The 17464-nt window shown below is 39.2% G+C and overlaps 1 protein-coding gene across 1 annotated transcript in view; it reads right to left on the bottom strand.

Moving 5' to 3' along the window:
• The window catches only part of LOC111147693 (ARFGEF family member 3), a 169302-nt gene that overhangs the window by 124776 nt on the left and 27062 nt on the right, over positions 1-17464 (bottom strand). The window contains exon 3 of the mRNA XM_022503919.1: positions 52-133. Coding sequence (XP_022359627.1) covers positions 52-133 — 82 coding nt within the window. The remainder of the gene's footprint in view (positions 1-51; positions 134-17464) is intronic.

The raw sequence follows: 17464 nt of genomic DNA, 5'->3' as shown, positions 1-17464 counted from the left end.
AAAGTAGCCTGTTAATTTCTGTTACCTGGTTGTGACCAGTGAGTGCCATACCTGTATTCCTGCCAGAGCATGTTGGGCCAGTTTCACATTCTTGGATTCCAAAGCCAACTGGAGAGGAAGCAAGCATTTCTCCCTGGCAAACACATAAATAAGGACAACATATGAGCTCAGCAAAGCTGGCAGTCAAGTGATACAAGCCTTATGCATACCCACTCCCAAATACTGCGACACACATACATAAAAACCATAACCGAGAATAAAAATGCACATGGACTTAAAAAAACACACAGCAAAAAAAAAAAAAAAAAGAAAAAGAAAGAAAAAGAAAAAAACCAAAAAAACACCAGTGCAGAAATGAGAGCATATCTGCACTTTCCTTGGCCACAGGAAGAGCCAACACAAGGACCCTTGAGCAATTGTTTCGGTGTACAAATTATTACGTGGCAGCAGTCTCACCAGTCCGTGCATGTGCCTTACTCTCTTGTAAATATAATTGCTATGCCCAGTACACCTGGGGTGAATAACTCTAGAAAGCACCATTGATATAGATTACAATGTTTTGCTCATACCTCTCTCTCGTCTACAAAGTGAATGCATCACCACCACTACTCTGCTTCATCAATATAAATTGAAATTCTATTAACGTGTCAGTTTCTCTCCAATTCAAAATGTTCAGTAACCATTTATCATTTTTAAATTCACTTTTTAGTCTCCATCAGGTAGAGCTGCATTGTGTGATGGCTTCTCCATAAACATGTTTCCAGGACAGAAATATAAATATCAGCATCTTTGACCAATGAGAAGTCCCTGGTACCATGGGAAGGATGAAAAAGACGTATGTGGAGAGGTACTCAGAAGTTTTAAAGCTTAAAAAAATAACTGGGCACTAAAATATGTTAAGAATAAGCCAAAAGAGCTGTTTAAAAAACCCATCTTTCTGTTAGAACATTCACTCTAAATAATTAAACAATATCCAAGAATTTTAATCAATCTATTATTTCCCCATGGAGCTACACTGGCACAACAAATGGAATGTTACTTAATTTTACCAGGATCCCCCACCCCCACTTAAACCACAGCAACCTCATTTTTATCTGTTTTCTATTTTCAGCATAAACTGAAAGATTCATGGAGTATGAAAGCTACAGGGTGAGGCTATGGGATTTCGTCTTTGGAGAACTAAGGGTCACTGTTGTAGAGCACAATGAAACAGAAAGTTAATTATAGCTCTGATTCCTTCCTATCAGAAGGATGTCAGGCCCTGCAGCCCTGCTGCTTTTCTGTGGATCCTCTAACAGCAGCTCCACAACAGATGAAGCAAGAGTCCCAGACCAACCCTGATGCTGGCCACAAAGACAGAACAAAGACAGATTCCATTAGAGAGAACATGAGCCTTCCCAGTCCTTCTCATCTCTCCCCTCACCAACCCAGTGCTACAATAGCCATTTTTATGTGACAGTCAATTAACACTGCAGCCGTTTTTTCATTAGACATATCCTGCGACAAATGGGTAAATTACCCAACTATGTTCCTTCCAGCTGGGGGGGCTGGGATTTTGTCACTGTACCTATTACCACCAGCTTACCTACCATTATAAGGCAAACTTGGCTATGCAGTCAAGTAAAGCAAGAGTGGCTGAATTGTTCCCAAGTTGTTGTTGTTTGTTTGTTTTTTCCCTTTGGTTTAATCATAACCAGTTTATAAGCTGGACAAATTAACTGGAAAGGTGAATGCTGATAAGTAGAAATAACAGGCAGATGGAGTATTAACAGAAGAACCACAGAGTCTCATCTGCAAACCCTTGAAACAAATTTCCATCAGGATTCATTCACTGGGAAAGAACTTTCTGCTCATATTTGGAGTCAGATCTGCCAATGATGGCTCAGTACCCATGAGCAAGTATGTAGGTCTAAAACCCCCATGGTCTCACAGCCCAGAGGAAGGAAAGTCTCTGCTGAGTGGCCCTGTGCTGCAAATGCACAAATCGCACACATCACCCACCAAGGGCACCAAACAAGAGCAGAGGCCACACTCGGCAGCCACAAGGACACTCTGGAAATGCTGAACCTCATAACCTTTGGTAAGGAGCCCTGTGTTGGCATATAAGCAGCTACAGACTCCTATGGCTCTGCTGTCTTCAGAACTAGTCTTTGAAATCCTCATTCCACTTTCTCATCTACTTCCACATTCACACCATTTGTACCACAGATCTGAGCCAAGCTGTGGACAAATGTCAGCCCCTGCCCCCCAGGGTTGTACCATGATTCTAGGGGCCATCACTGTGTGGCCTGCTTCCATGTGCTAGTCATGGTCACCAGACAGGACTGAAAGATGTAGTGGTTCAGCTAGGTTTGGGCTGAATTGAAAGGTATCAGTGTTTAGGGGAAAGAATCACATAGACCCAGATTACTTTAAATTGTATGATCTCAAGATACTTAATTCTGTTGGCTCTTACTTCCCAATCCAGAAAAAGGGCATCTGACGACCAATCCTACAGGGTAGCACTAAGGAGTACAAATAATGTATCAGGGGTTGGCAAACTTTTTCCATAGAGAAGCAGGTAATAAATATTTCAGGTTTTCTGTTCATGTTGTCTCTGACCTAAGTACTCAACTCTGCCATAGTTCAAGAGCAGTCATAGACAATACAGAAATCAATAAGCATGGCTATGTCCTAATAAAAATTTACAAAAACAGGCAACAGGCCAAATTTGGCCTATAGACTCTAGTTTGACCAGTCCTGATACAGATAAAGGCAGCACAGATCATGATTTCCCGCAGGATAATAAGATCTAATCTTGTCAGAGTATGTAGAAAGATTTTATCCAGGATATGAAGCTAACTGTCCTGGGAGGACTTTGACAAAACCAAGCTCTCTCCTACAGAGAGATCTTTTAGGACCAAGATCTCTCTTAGTAAATACTGTGTTTTGAGAAAGGAGACGGAGTTCATCTAGGTGCGAAGCCAAGGCACTCCGTCCATCCAATCATCTATTCAACCAACATTTAAGCGCCAGCAAGACACCATCAGGGTGCTCAGAAAAATCTGGCCAAAACCACAACTGAACAGATACTTGCTTTCATTTCATTCAAGGAAAGACAGAAAAAAACAAAATTAGCCCTTATTTCTCTGTTTAGTACCTGTCACTTCAACCTTAAATAAGCATTCTTATCTGGTTTTACATTTGAGAAACTGGAGGTTCAGAGAGGTTCTGTAGCCTGCCCAAGGCTATATTGCTAAAATCTACTGGATACAATCCAAATGGTATTTGACCCCCCAAGACCAAGTTCCTTCCAACACCTTTTAATCTCAAAAGATCAAAGCACAATTAGAATCGATCTGTTTCCTAACCTTTTCTGGATCATGAACGTATCTGGGACATGACCCTCTTCCTAAGAAAAGTACAGAAATCATGTTGAGGACTCATGACCACCCCCCCCAAGCGCCAACTTCATATGGATCCCAGTTAAAAGCCCCCAACTTCAAGGGAAAGGACCCTGCTCCAAATGGCAGAAATTTTGATGGGTCAGGGAAGAGGGACAGGCTCCCTGACTGGGCTTAAGAATTCCGCAAGGAACTACTGGGTATTTACCCCAAAGATACAGATGTAGTGAAAAGAAGGGCCATCTGTACCCCAATGTTTATAGCAGCAGTGGCCATGGTTGCCAAACTGTGGAAAGAACCAAGATGCCCTTCAACAGACGAATGGATAAAGAAGATGTGGTCCATATACACTATGGAGTATTGGTATTATGCCTCCATCAGAAAGGATGAATACCCAACTTTTGTAGCAACATGGACGGGACTGGAGGAGATTATGCTGAGTGAAATAAGTCAAGCAGAGAGAGTCAATTATCATATGGTTTCACTTATTTGTGGAGCATAACAAATAGCATGGAGGACATGGGGAGTCAGGAGAAGGCATTTGGGGGAAATTGGAAGGGGAGGTGAACAATGAGAGACTATGGACTCTGAAAAACAATCTGAAGGGTTTGAAGAGGTGGGGGGGTGGGAGGTTGGGGGAACCAGGTGGTGGGTATTAGAGAGGGCACGGACTGCATGGAGCACTGGGTGTGGTGCAAAAAAAAAAGAAAACTTGTTAGGTTGAAAATAAATAAAAAAAAAAAAGAAAAGAAAAATAAAAAATCTTAAAAAAAAAAAAAAGAATTCCGCAAGGATAGGCTTTGAAGTGATGTTATGCTGAGTCCTGGGGCAGAGAAGGGGGGTGTGTCTGTGTGTGAGACTCTATTCAAGATCCCAGGTTTCTTCTACCCCCAGACCCAGCAATGCCCTAGATTAGTATCACAAGCCTCAGCTCCTGACTTCAACAGGAAATGAACACATGGGAAATGAAAGAAGCTTACAGGCACGGCTGATTTCATTGTTTGCTCTGTGGTTCCGTGAAAACTCTGCTGTCTTAGTTTTTTTAAGTGATTTTAATAAAAGAGAATAACAGGCCTGTTAATTGGGTCTCAGGATGAAATTTATAATGAAGTTGCAAGGTGGTGCACACCCGGTCCCCTTTGCCCGTACTGTATTAGAATAAATCATCTTTTGAACTTTCTAGATGCTGCCTCATTGGGAAACGGTCATACCAAATATTAATATTCAGTTACACTAAGTGATTATTTTTATGCACAGGCATGTGCAAGTTCCCTCTAGCCTAATTAAATAAGGGCAATGGCCTCAGGTTCCATGTCCTGACATGTGATTATTCCTTAAAGAAGAAGAATTAGCCGTGTTGCATATGCATGTGGAACTCATCATCCCACGACACTGTGTCTGGTTGTGTCAAGGAGACTAAACCTATTTCCTTTACTGTGTTGTTAAGACCAGCGTTATTGGGCTAGAAGAAAGCAATGAACACGGGGCAACTGAAATAGGTCAACAGCAGGAAAGTTAGGATTTACCAAAAATCAGCTTTCAATACCAACTTCAATATGAACTTGAAGTAAAACCAAATCAGTTCCTCAATGTTGGCTGATTCCTCTTGGATGAACACAGAGACACTTTAGACTTGTAAGGTCTGCTGACTCTCCAATTCTAGGATTCTAGGATCCAAGCCATTTATTCGATAATTGCCTGAAATGCTTCATATAATAACCATGGCTCTGATCGAAAATCAGAGGCTTGTATGTGCAAATGCCCATGATCACATGTTCATCTTTCCTACTTTCCTATTTTATTTAATTACAACTTTTGAAAGTAGAGATTTAATTGTCAACAAGGTGAAGAGATATGAGATAACCTGTCCAAGGTCCCATGTTTGTAAATGAGACAGGCTGTGATTTAAACTTGGACCCTATGTGTCTTCAAGACCCACAGCCTAGGCCTCCCCAGTGCCTTCACCAGTACACAACTCCCCACCAACTCGGCATTAAGACACATGGCTTTAAAAACAGCAGTTCAAATGATTCCCAAGTAAAAAGACTGGGGCAGGCATCAAACAAGTAATGTAAATTACCTTATTTTGAGTGACCATTGATGAAGCAATGCATTATATTTGACAGCTGGTATGTAGTTATAAGAAGGTATAGACAGTTTAGATGAATGGAAAAGTGTGGCTTAAAACCAACTGCTGAGTTCAAGCTATAGCCATCCACTTTTCCTAGGGGCCACAGACATTCCTAATTTGAGTTCAGGAGGTTTTTTTCACTGCTTCCCCTCCGCCCTTGTGTGACACTTGGGACTTTATTATTCGTGTTTATGAATACCGAGGCTGTAAAGAGTTTTTTATCAACACCGATGAATTTTCATTGACTAAGGTTCGCCAGGGCCAATTCTATGGAACCAATTGGAATTTAATTGGTTCCTTAATTCACTTCCTCTGCTGTGCTGTTAAATAGGTTTCCACTGTATCGTGATTTTCATTTCTATTTTAATAAAATTATTTTATCAGTACCAATCTTTTATATTTTATACCAAAGATTAGATTCACCCTCTAGGAACTTCTTTAGGCCCTACGAATGTGACTTTGAGCAACATAAAATTCCTTCTCTCCTGCAGCCCTTCAAGATTTCTTAGCAAGCCTCCTGCAATTATTAAGTTGAGCACATGAAATTACCATTTTTGCAGGTTGGAAAGCTTTGAATATCAGCAATTTTATATGATTTAATCTATTCTAAAATTCCCAAATAATATAATATGGTTATGCTCATATTTTCTCTCAAAATAAATATTTTCACTATCATTTTGTGATAAAATGTTTACATGTACCTAAAAACATTCAAAGAGTACAGAGGGACAATAGCAATGAAAGTCAGTTAAGGTACCCTCTAAGACAGAGTGAGCTGAATGTTGGCGATGGGTGTTTTTAGACAGTGGCATGGGGGAATCTTTTTTTTTTATACTTTCTATTTGTATCAATTTTTATATAACTCTAGAATATACTTGCATAATTTGAACAAAATACTTTTTAAAGCCATAAAGCCATTGGCTCCTTACAAAAATAACCATCATTGCATTTCCTTCTGTTCAGCTCAAAAAGGTGAGTGCCTTTGCTTGTACTTAGGCAAAATATTAAATATGGAACTAAACTTTCTCCCATTTCTTATTGGTACTCACACTGACAATCCATGTATTCTTATTTTATTATTATTATTATTATTATCATCGTTTTTAGAGACAGAGAGAGAGCAAGCATGCGTGCACACACATGACTGGCTGGGGAGGAGGGGTGTGATAGGAGAGGGAGAGAGAGAATCTTAAGCAGGCTCCACACCCAGCGTGGAGTCCAATGACGTGGGGCTCGATCTCATGACCCTGAGATCATGACCTGAGCCAAATCAAAGAGCTGGACATGTAACTGACTAAGCCACCCAGGTGCCCCATTATAGTCTATATATTCTTTATAGCAATTATACCTGCTGTTGTTGTTGTTGTTGTCATCCATAAGGAAAGCCTCCACTTATACAATAGGCCACACTATGAAAATTGATTTGCTTTTGTAATGAAAAGCATACTTAATTGCTTGTAGTTGTCCATCAGTTGTCTGAAAAGTTGTAAATACTATCTGGATTTTTAAAAAAATTTAATTAAAAAAATTTTTTTATTATGTTCAGTTAGCAAACATAAAGTATATCATTAGTTTTTGATGTAGTGTTCAATGATTCATTAGTTGCCTATAACACCAGTGCTCATCATAATGCATGCCCTCCTTGATACCCATCACCCAGCTACCCTATGCCCCAAGCCCCTCCCCTCAGAAACCCTCCATTTTGGAGTCCAGAGTCTCTCATGGTTTGCCTTTCTCTCTGATTTCTTCCCATTCAGTTTTCCTTCCTTCCCCTGTGGTCCTCCATGCTATTCCTTGTGCTCCACATGAGTGAAACCATATATAACTGTCTTTCTCTGCTTGACTTATTTCACTGAGCATAATCCCCTCCAGTTCCAACCATGCCTATGTAAATGGTAGGTATTCATCCTTCCTGATATCTGAGTAATATTCTATTATATATATGAACCATGTCTTCTTTATCCATTCATCTGTTGAAGGACATCTTGGCTCCTCCCACAGTTTGGCTATTGTGGACATTGCTGCTGTGAACATTGGGGTGGATGTGCCCCTTCATTTCACTAGGTCTGTATCTTTGGGGTAAATACCTAGTAGTGTAATTGCTGGATCATATTGCACTTACAGTAGCACCAAAACCCAGAAGATACCTAGGAACAAACCTAACCAAAGAGGTAAAGGATCTATCATTTAGAAACTAGAGAACACTTATGAAAGAAATTGAGGAAGACTCAAAGAGATGGAAAACATTCCATGCTCATGGACTGGAAGAATAAACATTGTTAAAATGTCTAAGCTGCCCAGTGCAATCTATACTTTCAATGCCATCCCTACCAAATGCCACTGACATTTTTCACAGAGCTGGAACAAAGAATCCTAAAATTTGTATGAAACCAGAAAAGACCCTGAATTGCCAGGGGAATGCTGAAAAAGAAAACCAAAGCTGGGGATATCGTGACACCTGACTTCAAGCTATATTACTACCTGGATTTTACCTTTGCTATCTGATAGATCTGATGGCTCCTCCTCTCTAGTAGATGGGTGTATGAATGGAGGTAGGTTAAATTTGTTCAAACTCTAGAATTTACCTTGAAAATAATATTTTTCTAACATATAAAAGCCAAACTTATTCTCTTCACATTTTTTAAAATAAAAGAAGTCAATTCAGAAGAAAAAAGCTGCAAAAGAATAGAAAGTAACAAACACAAAACATTATCTTGTTACATTCTTGTGATGGGACAATGGTAAACCCATTTACCTTTTTAAAAATACAGAACACGATGGGTCAAGAAAACAATTCATAAAGGAGAATGCATTTTTATTTATTTTGAAAATACCTTTTTCCAGTTTTATTGAGACTTACTGACCTATAACATATTCATTTTAGGTGTATGGCATAATGATTTGAAATATATGTATACTGCAAAATGATAGCCACAGTAAGTAGTTAACAGCTAACACCTCACATAGTTATATTTTTTTCTTGTGATGAGAACTTTGAAGCCTCTTAGATGAGAACTTTGAGGCCTCTCTTAGAAACTTTCAAATACACAACAGTGTTGTTAATTATAGTCCCCATGCTGTACATGACATCTCAGAACTTAATTATCTTTGGAAAATAATGAAAAACACATCTTGGCTTGATATTTTCCCCCACAATCTGGTAATACTTCTGCCATAAGATATACATTCTGTGTAATTAAGTGGAAAAACACTAAGTTTTTTTTTTTTTTTTTAATTTCTAGAGGAAAAGAGACATGAAGTCCACACTCATCACAAGGGAGGCTGCTCTAGAATTCATCTTTTTCTATAACTATTGAGTGTTTATTACGTTCAGGGCATTGCACTGGGCACAGAGTACACAACAGAGGGAAAAGCAGACATCATTCCTGCCCAAGATAGGGACAAGTGTCAGTTCAACCTTCTGATCTTCAAAAAGAAGGAAAATGACTGACAATGTTAGCATCAAGGCTATTAAGGTGAGCTGAGCCTATAAAGACAAGCGAGTCCAATAAAAGGATCAAAGCAAGTGGCCTTCTCTTTCCACCAGACACAAACATTGTATTAGACACAACATATTGGTTTTTCTTTGGCTCGAGTGTTCTGTCAACAGCCGGCCAGACAATCTAATTGATACATGAGGGAGGAGCCCCGCTAGTGTAGAAATGCCATTTATTAATAAAGGCTTCAGTATGCTGGGCACCAATTTAAGAGCTTAGGTTATAATATAATCTGCTTTAAGCTTCATGCCAAGCCAATGAGAAGGGACAAAAAATACTGGCATTTATCGATGAGGGACAGGAGCATAAGAGAGAAAATCTCACTCCTGGAAATGAGGTAGGGCACAACAGGAGCCGTGACCTCAAGCTCCTCGGCCCCAGAGGACCTTAGTGGTTACCATTTGTCGCTCTCGAACCCTGTTCCAAGACAGGGTTAAGCATTTTACACCCAGTAAGCCTGTGGAGGACCTTTCATGAAAGACGAACGAACAGCCCAGCTCCTTTCTTCCTGTCCATTGTCAATCCAGTATTTCCTCACATCATCCCCCATGTCAACCATTTACACACGGACTTGTACATTTTTCCACTGTGAAACACTAAACTCTTTCTCACCTCCATCAACACACTTAGCGATTCCTCACAGAACCTTTCCCTGTGGCCCCATGAAAGGTTTATTCTTTAACACTTCCATAAAAAATTATTTGTCAGTAGCTATCCAGAGCTTACGAACATGAATATAGTTTCGCCGAAGATTTTCCATTCCATGAATCTGTTCTAAAGAAATCATTATACATGTAGTGAAGGTTTAGATGCAAAGGCTTTTCATTGTCATTTTATTTATAACGTAAATAAGGTTAAAGAAATCATGACACATTCATAGAAGGGAATAATAGATAATAATTAAAAGTATTCTAGAAAGTTTTCATTGATACCGGAAAGCGCTTTGAAATCTTATGCCAAAAATTTAAAAATGAAAATGCGATGGAGAATATATACCGTGTCATGGCCCCGCTCTGAAATAAACCATTACTACAATTATAGAATAGGTGGAAGAGAGAGAGAGGCTGGTAAGAAATTCCTCAGAACACATCCAAAATCTCTCTCTGCCTGTTGGGAACATGGATGATCTTGGTTTTATTATTATGTGTTTCTACATTTAAAAATTTTTCAAGAATATATTACCTTTAGAAATAAAATGTGAAGCTAGCCTTGTACTACATGAGCAAAAACACCGTCTCACTTTCCTTCAAAGCTTTTGGCCCGGGACCCTGAATGGCCGTGTTTCCCGTAACAGCTTTCATCTAATCCTTCCTGAGCTGCTTCTGTGCCAACTTCTCATACTCTGTCAAGTCACCACCCTTCCCTCTTTATCAAAAACTAGGCCATAATTCCTGGAACAGTTTCCCTTCTCCTTTCCTCTAAGACATTCTTTTGCCATTTTTCAAACACTTCCTGAATTCTTTCTTCTCCCTCAAGTCTTTTTGACTGAAAATAGGCTTGCTTGTCACCCTAAAATATAATTACCTTAGTCATATAATCTAAAATAAGTATGCTTAATTTCATTTTGCTTCTTTCTAGGACAGATTTTCCCACAATCAAACTTTTGGGCTTATCATGTAATATACCAAGAGCATGAAGCCTGCCTCTAGGACTGGTTCTGCCCTGCACCATAACACAGAACCACATGCGTTTTGATACTTAATGATTTTTTTTTTTTATGATGGAAGTGTTTCAACTAGCAATCAAGAGGTAGGACTCTGCCCAGAATTTCTGCCATGAAGAGGCAAAAAGCAATAAACCACCAAAACAGAAAGGATTGCTAACTCAAATATTCAAATCTTAGGGAAGGAGAAAAGTAGCTGGACAATACAACATAATCTTTTTTTATGTGCTGACAATTTTATGCAAAAAGGTAGCTACCTCATGAAAAATAACAATTAATGGTATAAATATCTTTCAGAAAAGCCTATGTAAGTAGTAACTTGAAAAGGCAAAACCAAACCAGTCACATTGAGACAAAACTGTGATTTATGCTTTATTCAGAACTCAGTGACCTGTTAAAGTTCACAAATAATATAGATCTACACATTTTTTAACAGCGACTTCTCGTCACTTAAATGCCATGATAGTGCAATTACAGGACTAAAAGTAAAGTGACATTTTTCTGTTAAATAGAAATTGCTGGTTGTGATGTCAAATGCCTTTAAAAAACCAGTCCATTGGCAGGTCAGCCCAACGGGCAGAACTAAAATTTGTATTCCTCAATTGTCAGTAACTCCCTTGCGAAAAGTACATAAGATTCTTAGTATTAAAATGGTCTTTCCAAAAAAAAAAAAAAATCATCTAGCCTACCATATATGTCCAGACTCTGTATGAAAACTTAGGCATATAATGAAAAGATACCTGCATGCAAACAAAAAAAATGAATACTGTTAAGTTGAAAATAAATTAAAAAAAAAAGATCAAAAAAAAAAAAAAAAAAAAGAAAAAAGAAAAGATACCTGGCTCATGTCTACATGGAAGCCACAGCCTCAAGGAAGGAACAGACATGGGATATTATAAAAACATAGGTAAGAAAGTAATGCACACTTTATTAAAGTATAAACAGTCAATTAGGAATGTATAACAGGGGTAGGAGAGATCCTGTCTAGAAAAATTCAAGTGTCTTCATGGACAAGGTGATATTCATTTGGCCTTGAAATTGGGGGTGTTGTATGGGACTTGGTAAACCAGGGAAAGACATACCACGCTGAGGTTGTAGGTGCAAAGGCACAGAGTGTGTTCATTATGACTGGATAAGTCATAGTGGGAAGACTCATGAGAAAGGAGCCTTACCTTTGGTAGGGTAGATTCTAAACAGCTTTTGAAGGGTCTTTGCATGCTATTCCAGAGAAACTGGCCTTTAGCCAGTTGAAAATGAGGAGCTAATGGAAGATTTTTAATCCAGGGAAGATTGTGACCTCAGACATTTTCTACAAAATGGAACTCTGGCTACAATGTAGGGAATGATAAAAAGTACACTATCATGGAATAAAATTCTAGAGTCCAGTGAATCTGCATCAAATTCAGGCTCTGCCAATTATAATCTGTACACTTAGTAACCTCTGCAACTCTCATTTTATATATGGACCTAATATCACCTACTGGAGAAATATTACAATGATTAGATAAAAAACTACATTAGAAAAATTCCTGATTCCTTACCCTAACATTCACAGCACTCCTGAAGTTTCCTGGCCCAGCCCCCGTCTTTTGCCACCTCTGGCTCTGTCCTGCCCCACAAGGGTCTCACAGCATGGGTCTCAAGACTACAAGCTATGCAAACAGCTGCTGTTTAGCCAGCCCTTGGGCCTAGACATGCAGACATTGATGGCATCATCTGCCTTCTGAAAGATAAAGCCATGTCCACACGCAGTTTTTGGAAGGAGACTCAGCATCGTCTAAGAGGCAGGGAGTCTAAGAGGGAATTCTGAGGTCTCAAGTGCCCAGAGCAAAAACTGAGGGGATAGGGTGGGTTCTAGGTGGAAATGTTCCCTCCACCTTGATGAGGACAAGAACGGGGCCTCTACAACATGAGCCCAGAGAAGGGTCACACTTCTCCCAGGACTTACGGTGATATGATAGTGCTTAGCATGTTGCACATACTCAACAAATTATTATTGTCTTTGATACTTTTTCTCACTGTCACCACTTTCTTGTTACTATAGTTTTGTTGTTGTCATCACTATTTACTGGAGGCAGCAAAGCCTGGAGAAAGGGACTACACTGCTATAAGGGCCCAGTGCTGAAAGTACAATGCAGTTAGGCCATATTCAGGAATGGAAAGGAAGAAATGGAACCTAGAGATAGTACAGAACTGGAGTAGAGAGGACCTACTGGAAGAACAGTTTTGAGGATGGAAATGGGATGGATGATAACTGTATCTTTATATATTATGGAATTTCAGATTCCTTTGGGCATCTAAGTATTGGTAAGTACAAAACTGGATGTACTGGTTTTGAGCTCAGGAATGAGAAGATCTCCATCTTAAGGTAGCTGAAGCCTTGGAAGTGATTGAAACTTCCAAGGCAAAGTACAGGAAGAAGGACAGCAGAAGGACAGAGCTCAGAAAAATCTGTCTAGCCGGTGAGTGAAGAGAAGAAAGGATGCTAGCAAAGAAGTCAGAGGAAGCTGTGATGCATAGAAAGATGGCAGAAGGGAAGCTGTCCTTCAATGATATGGCCATTCAGTACTAGTACCTACTAATCACTGAGTGCCCGCTCTGTGCCAGGCATAAGGACTGGCCATACATCCATGATCTCATTTAATTGAGTACTTACAAAACTGTGATTACCTCTTTGTGATCAATGAGCTAACAGGCTCAGAGATGGTAAGTACTTTGTCCCATGTCACTTAGCTGCTGTACAGCAGTAGGTCCCATTAGAAGCATAACCTTACTATTAAAACAGGAAAAACAAGGAACACTTTGGTCATTGCTCTAGAGGAGATGTAGAAAGAAGTAGTAAGCCCATCCATCAGAGGAAGCTATGAGCTGGGAACTTTCCCATAATGTTAGAACTCATTTAATCCTCATGGGAACTTGGACGGTGGCCATTATCGAGTTCATTTTACAGTCCAAGTCAAGGAGGCTCCCAAAGTCACATACACATGAACAAAGGTGGTAAATGAATGAGTCCAGATTCAAATGTAAGGACTATGCAACATGAAAGCCTTCTCTCTTTCCTAGCAGCATGTTACCTCTCCATCATGAGGAAGCAAAAGATAAAAGCAGAGGAGAAAGGTATCTACAATATGGAAACAAGCACAGGCATCCCTGCAAATTAGCCAAAGTAATAAAAACTTTTTATTTTCCAGGTGACCTATGTTCTCCCCCCCAGAACAACCCAGCACATGAAAGCCAGTGCAACAGTCCCCACTTTTCTCAGGAGAGGGACATCTGAGAACTGTTTCCATCTGATTAGCACACTCAGATATAAAATGTATAGGCCTATAGGCCACAGAAAATAGAAAAATCTGTATCATTTACTATTTTTGACTTTTTATCTACAGCAATAAAATTTTCAGCATTAAATTGTCAAATTTAGTCCACGATGTAAAACCTAAGCATCTGGCTAGTTTGAATAAAGGGAAAGGCCAAGAACAATACATTAAAGCTTAATCTCCAGTGTCAAGATAGACTGTACCATTCAAAGCTAACAATCGTTCATCACAGGCATGCTCAGTGCTTTTAAACCTCATGTCCCCTCTGTTTACATGTCCATCCGTCTTTACAAATTCTACCTTCCTCCACGCTTCCGCCTGACCCTACCAGCATTTCTAGAGTCCCTCCTCGCTGGGTCAGGGCCTCCCCTACCCTACAGGATAGAGTAGCTGGTTACACAGGTGGTCAGGGATGTTGTTAAATAACTGTGGAGGGAAATATATTCACCTTTCTTGGCTCAAAGTCAACTGGTAAGGAAGGTCCTTGTGAAATCTACTAAGCAAGTGAACTGTCTTACTAATATTACAATGGCATACTACACCTTAAAATTGAGACTATATCTTTTTTTTTTTAAGATTTTATTTATTTATTTGACAGAGAGAGAGAGAGAACGTGTACAGGCAGGGGGAGCTGGAGCCAGAGGGAGAGGGAGAAGCAGGCTCACAGAGCAGGGAGCTTGATGCAGGGCTTGATCCCAGGACCCTGGGATCATGACCTGAGCCTAAGGCAGATGCTTAATGACTGAGCCACTGAGGTGCCCCAAACTGAGACTATACCTTCAAAGAAGAGAAGCTCCCTAGCAGTTTATGCCAATTTTTGATCAATTACTAGAACAATGAGGGAAATACTAAAAATGACTTTTCTTATGGTATACCAATTGGATGGAATTTTAATAGCCTTCAAAATGTTTTTAAAGAACTCCTAGTGGCACTTGAAAATTGTTTTCAATACTAAGTGAAACTAGCAAGTTGCAAAACATTATATACCTTGTGACCTAATTTTTATGACATACATTCAAAAGAAAATAAACCAGTGTTAAGATTTATTATCTCTAGATGATCTAGCTTTTGCATCCAGCTGTCAAAGGTGGAAGTTCAAGCTTAACCAGTTATTACTGGGTCCTAGCTGTTTCATACCTCAGTGTCCTCATCTATAACGTATAGATGTAATGAAACCTATGAATAGTTCAAATAACACGGCACTGTACATCAAGAATTACATTTTGAATGTAGGCTTTTGAATTTTCTACAGTATGAGCATACTTTACAATGTGAAAACATTCCTTCCCCCCCCGCCATGAGTGTGTCATTTGTGTATTCTCTTACTTTCTAGATAATTTAAAACATGTATATTTCATACTGTAGGACACAATGATTCCTTTTAGACCCATCTCTTCTGCCACTCACAAATATTAACTCAAAATGGATTAAAGGCTTAAATGTAAGACCTGATCTGCTAAACTCCCAGAATATAGAAAAAAATCTCCTTGACATTGGCCTTATCAACAATTTATTGGATAACAACCAAAAGCACAGACAACAAAAGCAAAAACAAACAACTGAGGGATCAAACTAAAAAGGTTTTTCACAGCAAAGGAAACAATCAACAAAATGAAAATGCAACTTACAGAATGGGAGAAAATATTTGCAAACCATCTATGTGATTGAGGTTAATATCTAAAACATGTAGGAAATGTATACAACTCACTAGCAATAATAATAATAAAGAATCCTATTAAAATGGGCAAAGAAATGGAAAAGACATTTGTCCAAAGAAGACGTATAAATTTTCAGCAGGTACATTAAAAGGTTGCTCAAAAATCATTAATCATCAGGAAAATGCAAATTCAAAATCACAATGAGACATCACCTCATACCTGTTAGGATGGCTATTTTCAAAAAGAGGCGCCTGGGTGGCTCAGTGGGTTGAGGCCTCTGCCTTCAGCTCAGGTCATGATCCCGGGGTCCTGGGATCGAGCCCCGCATCGGGCTCTCTGCTCAGCAGGGAGCCTGCTTCCTCCCCTTTCTCTGCCTGCCTCTCTGCCTACTTGTGATCTCTGTCTGTCAAATAAATAAATAAATAAAATCTTTAAAAAAAAAAAAAGAGATAACAAGTGCTGGTGAGGATGTGGAGAAAGGGCGCGCTGTGCTCTACTGGTAAGAATGTAAATTGGCACAGCCATTATGAAAAACAGTATGGAGCTTCCACAAAAAATTAAATATGGAACTACCATATGGCCCAACAATCCCTGGGCATATACCCAAAGGAAATGAGACCAGTATCTCAAAGAAATATCTGTATGCCTATGTGTGTTGCAGCATTATTCACAATAGCCTAGGTATGGAAAGGACCTCAGTGTCCATCAACAGATGAATGGATAAAGTAAATGTGGTATCTATCTACCTAAATATTGATATATAAATATAGGTCTATTCATAAATATATAAAAATGTAGATATCTATATATGTACCAGATGTACCTAGGTACCTTTACTTTAGATATCAAGCATAAATACACAGACACACAATGGAATATTACTCAGCCACAGAAAGAAAGAAAGCCTGCCAAGTGTGCAACATGGATGAACTGAGGACGTTATGCTAAGTGAAATAAAGCCAGAGTCAGAAAGACAAACAGTGCACGGTCTCACTTATATTTGGAATCTAAAGAAGTCTAACTCAAAGAGAGTAGAATGGTGGTCACCGGGGGCTGAAACGTGGAGGAATAAGGAGATGTTGGTCAAAGGGTACAAAGTTTCCATTATAAGATTAATAAATTCTGGGGATGTAATGTACAACATGGTGACGATAGTTAGCAATACTTTATTATATACTTGAAATTTGTTAAGACAGTAGATCTTCAGTGTCTTCCTAACACACAAAAATTGTAACTAAGTGAGGTGATGGATATGTTCATTAACGTGATTGTGGTCATCATTTCACAATGTATATGTATCTCAAATCATCACTCTATATGCCTTAAATATATGCAAATTTCTTTGTCAATAAAGCTGGGAAAAGCCACTGAATACCTTTTTATATTTTGAAATTACAGCCTCTGTCCCATTAAACACCCCACAGTTCTTTCCCCATCGGCATGAAAAATCACGTTTGGCCAATCATGTACAAAGATCACGTCTCTTAAAGCAATACATTTTGGCAATAAGCATCAGAGAACCACGATGTAAAATTTTATATTCCCATAAATAGCAACTTCTCCCAACAGTCATGTGTGTGTGGTGTTTTAACCACTGACAATCCCAAAAGATTCCGCTCTGTAAGCGCTCTCGAAAAATAGGCCTTGGGTGAGAGCCGAAAAGAGCGGTTTGTTTCCTTATTAGCCGTCTGCTTTAAACATAATGTAGATTTTATGCCTCCCCTCGTCCCTCCTGTAGACTCCAATGAATAAGATCCATGTTAATCTGCCACTCAGTAGCCTCAGGTCTGGCAAAATCTGATAAGAAGACAAGAC

This window comes from Enhydra lutris, unplaced genomic scaffold (genome assembly GCF_002288905.1).
Source record: "Enhydra lutris kenyoni isolate GAN:26980312 unplaced genomic scaffold, ASM228890v2 scaffoldscaffold17, whole genome shotgun sequence".
In the NCBI taxonomy this organism is placed as follows: domain Eukaryota; kingdom Metazoa; phylum Chordata; class Mammalia; order Carnivora; family Mustelidae; genus Enhydra; species Enhydra lutris.
This window is presented reverse-complemented; position numbering and strand designations above follow the sequence as displayed.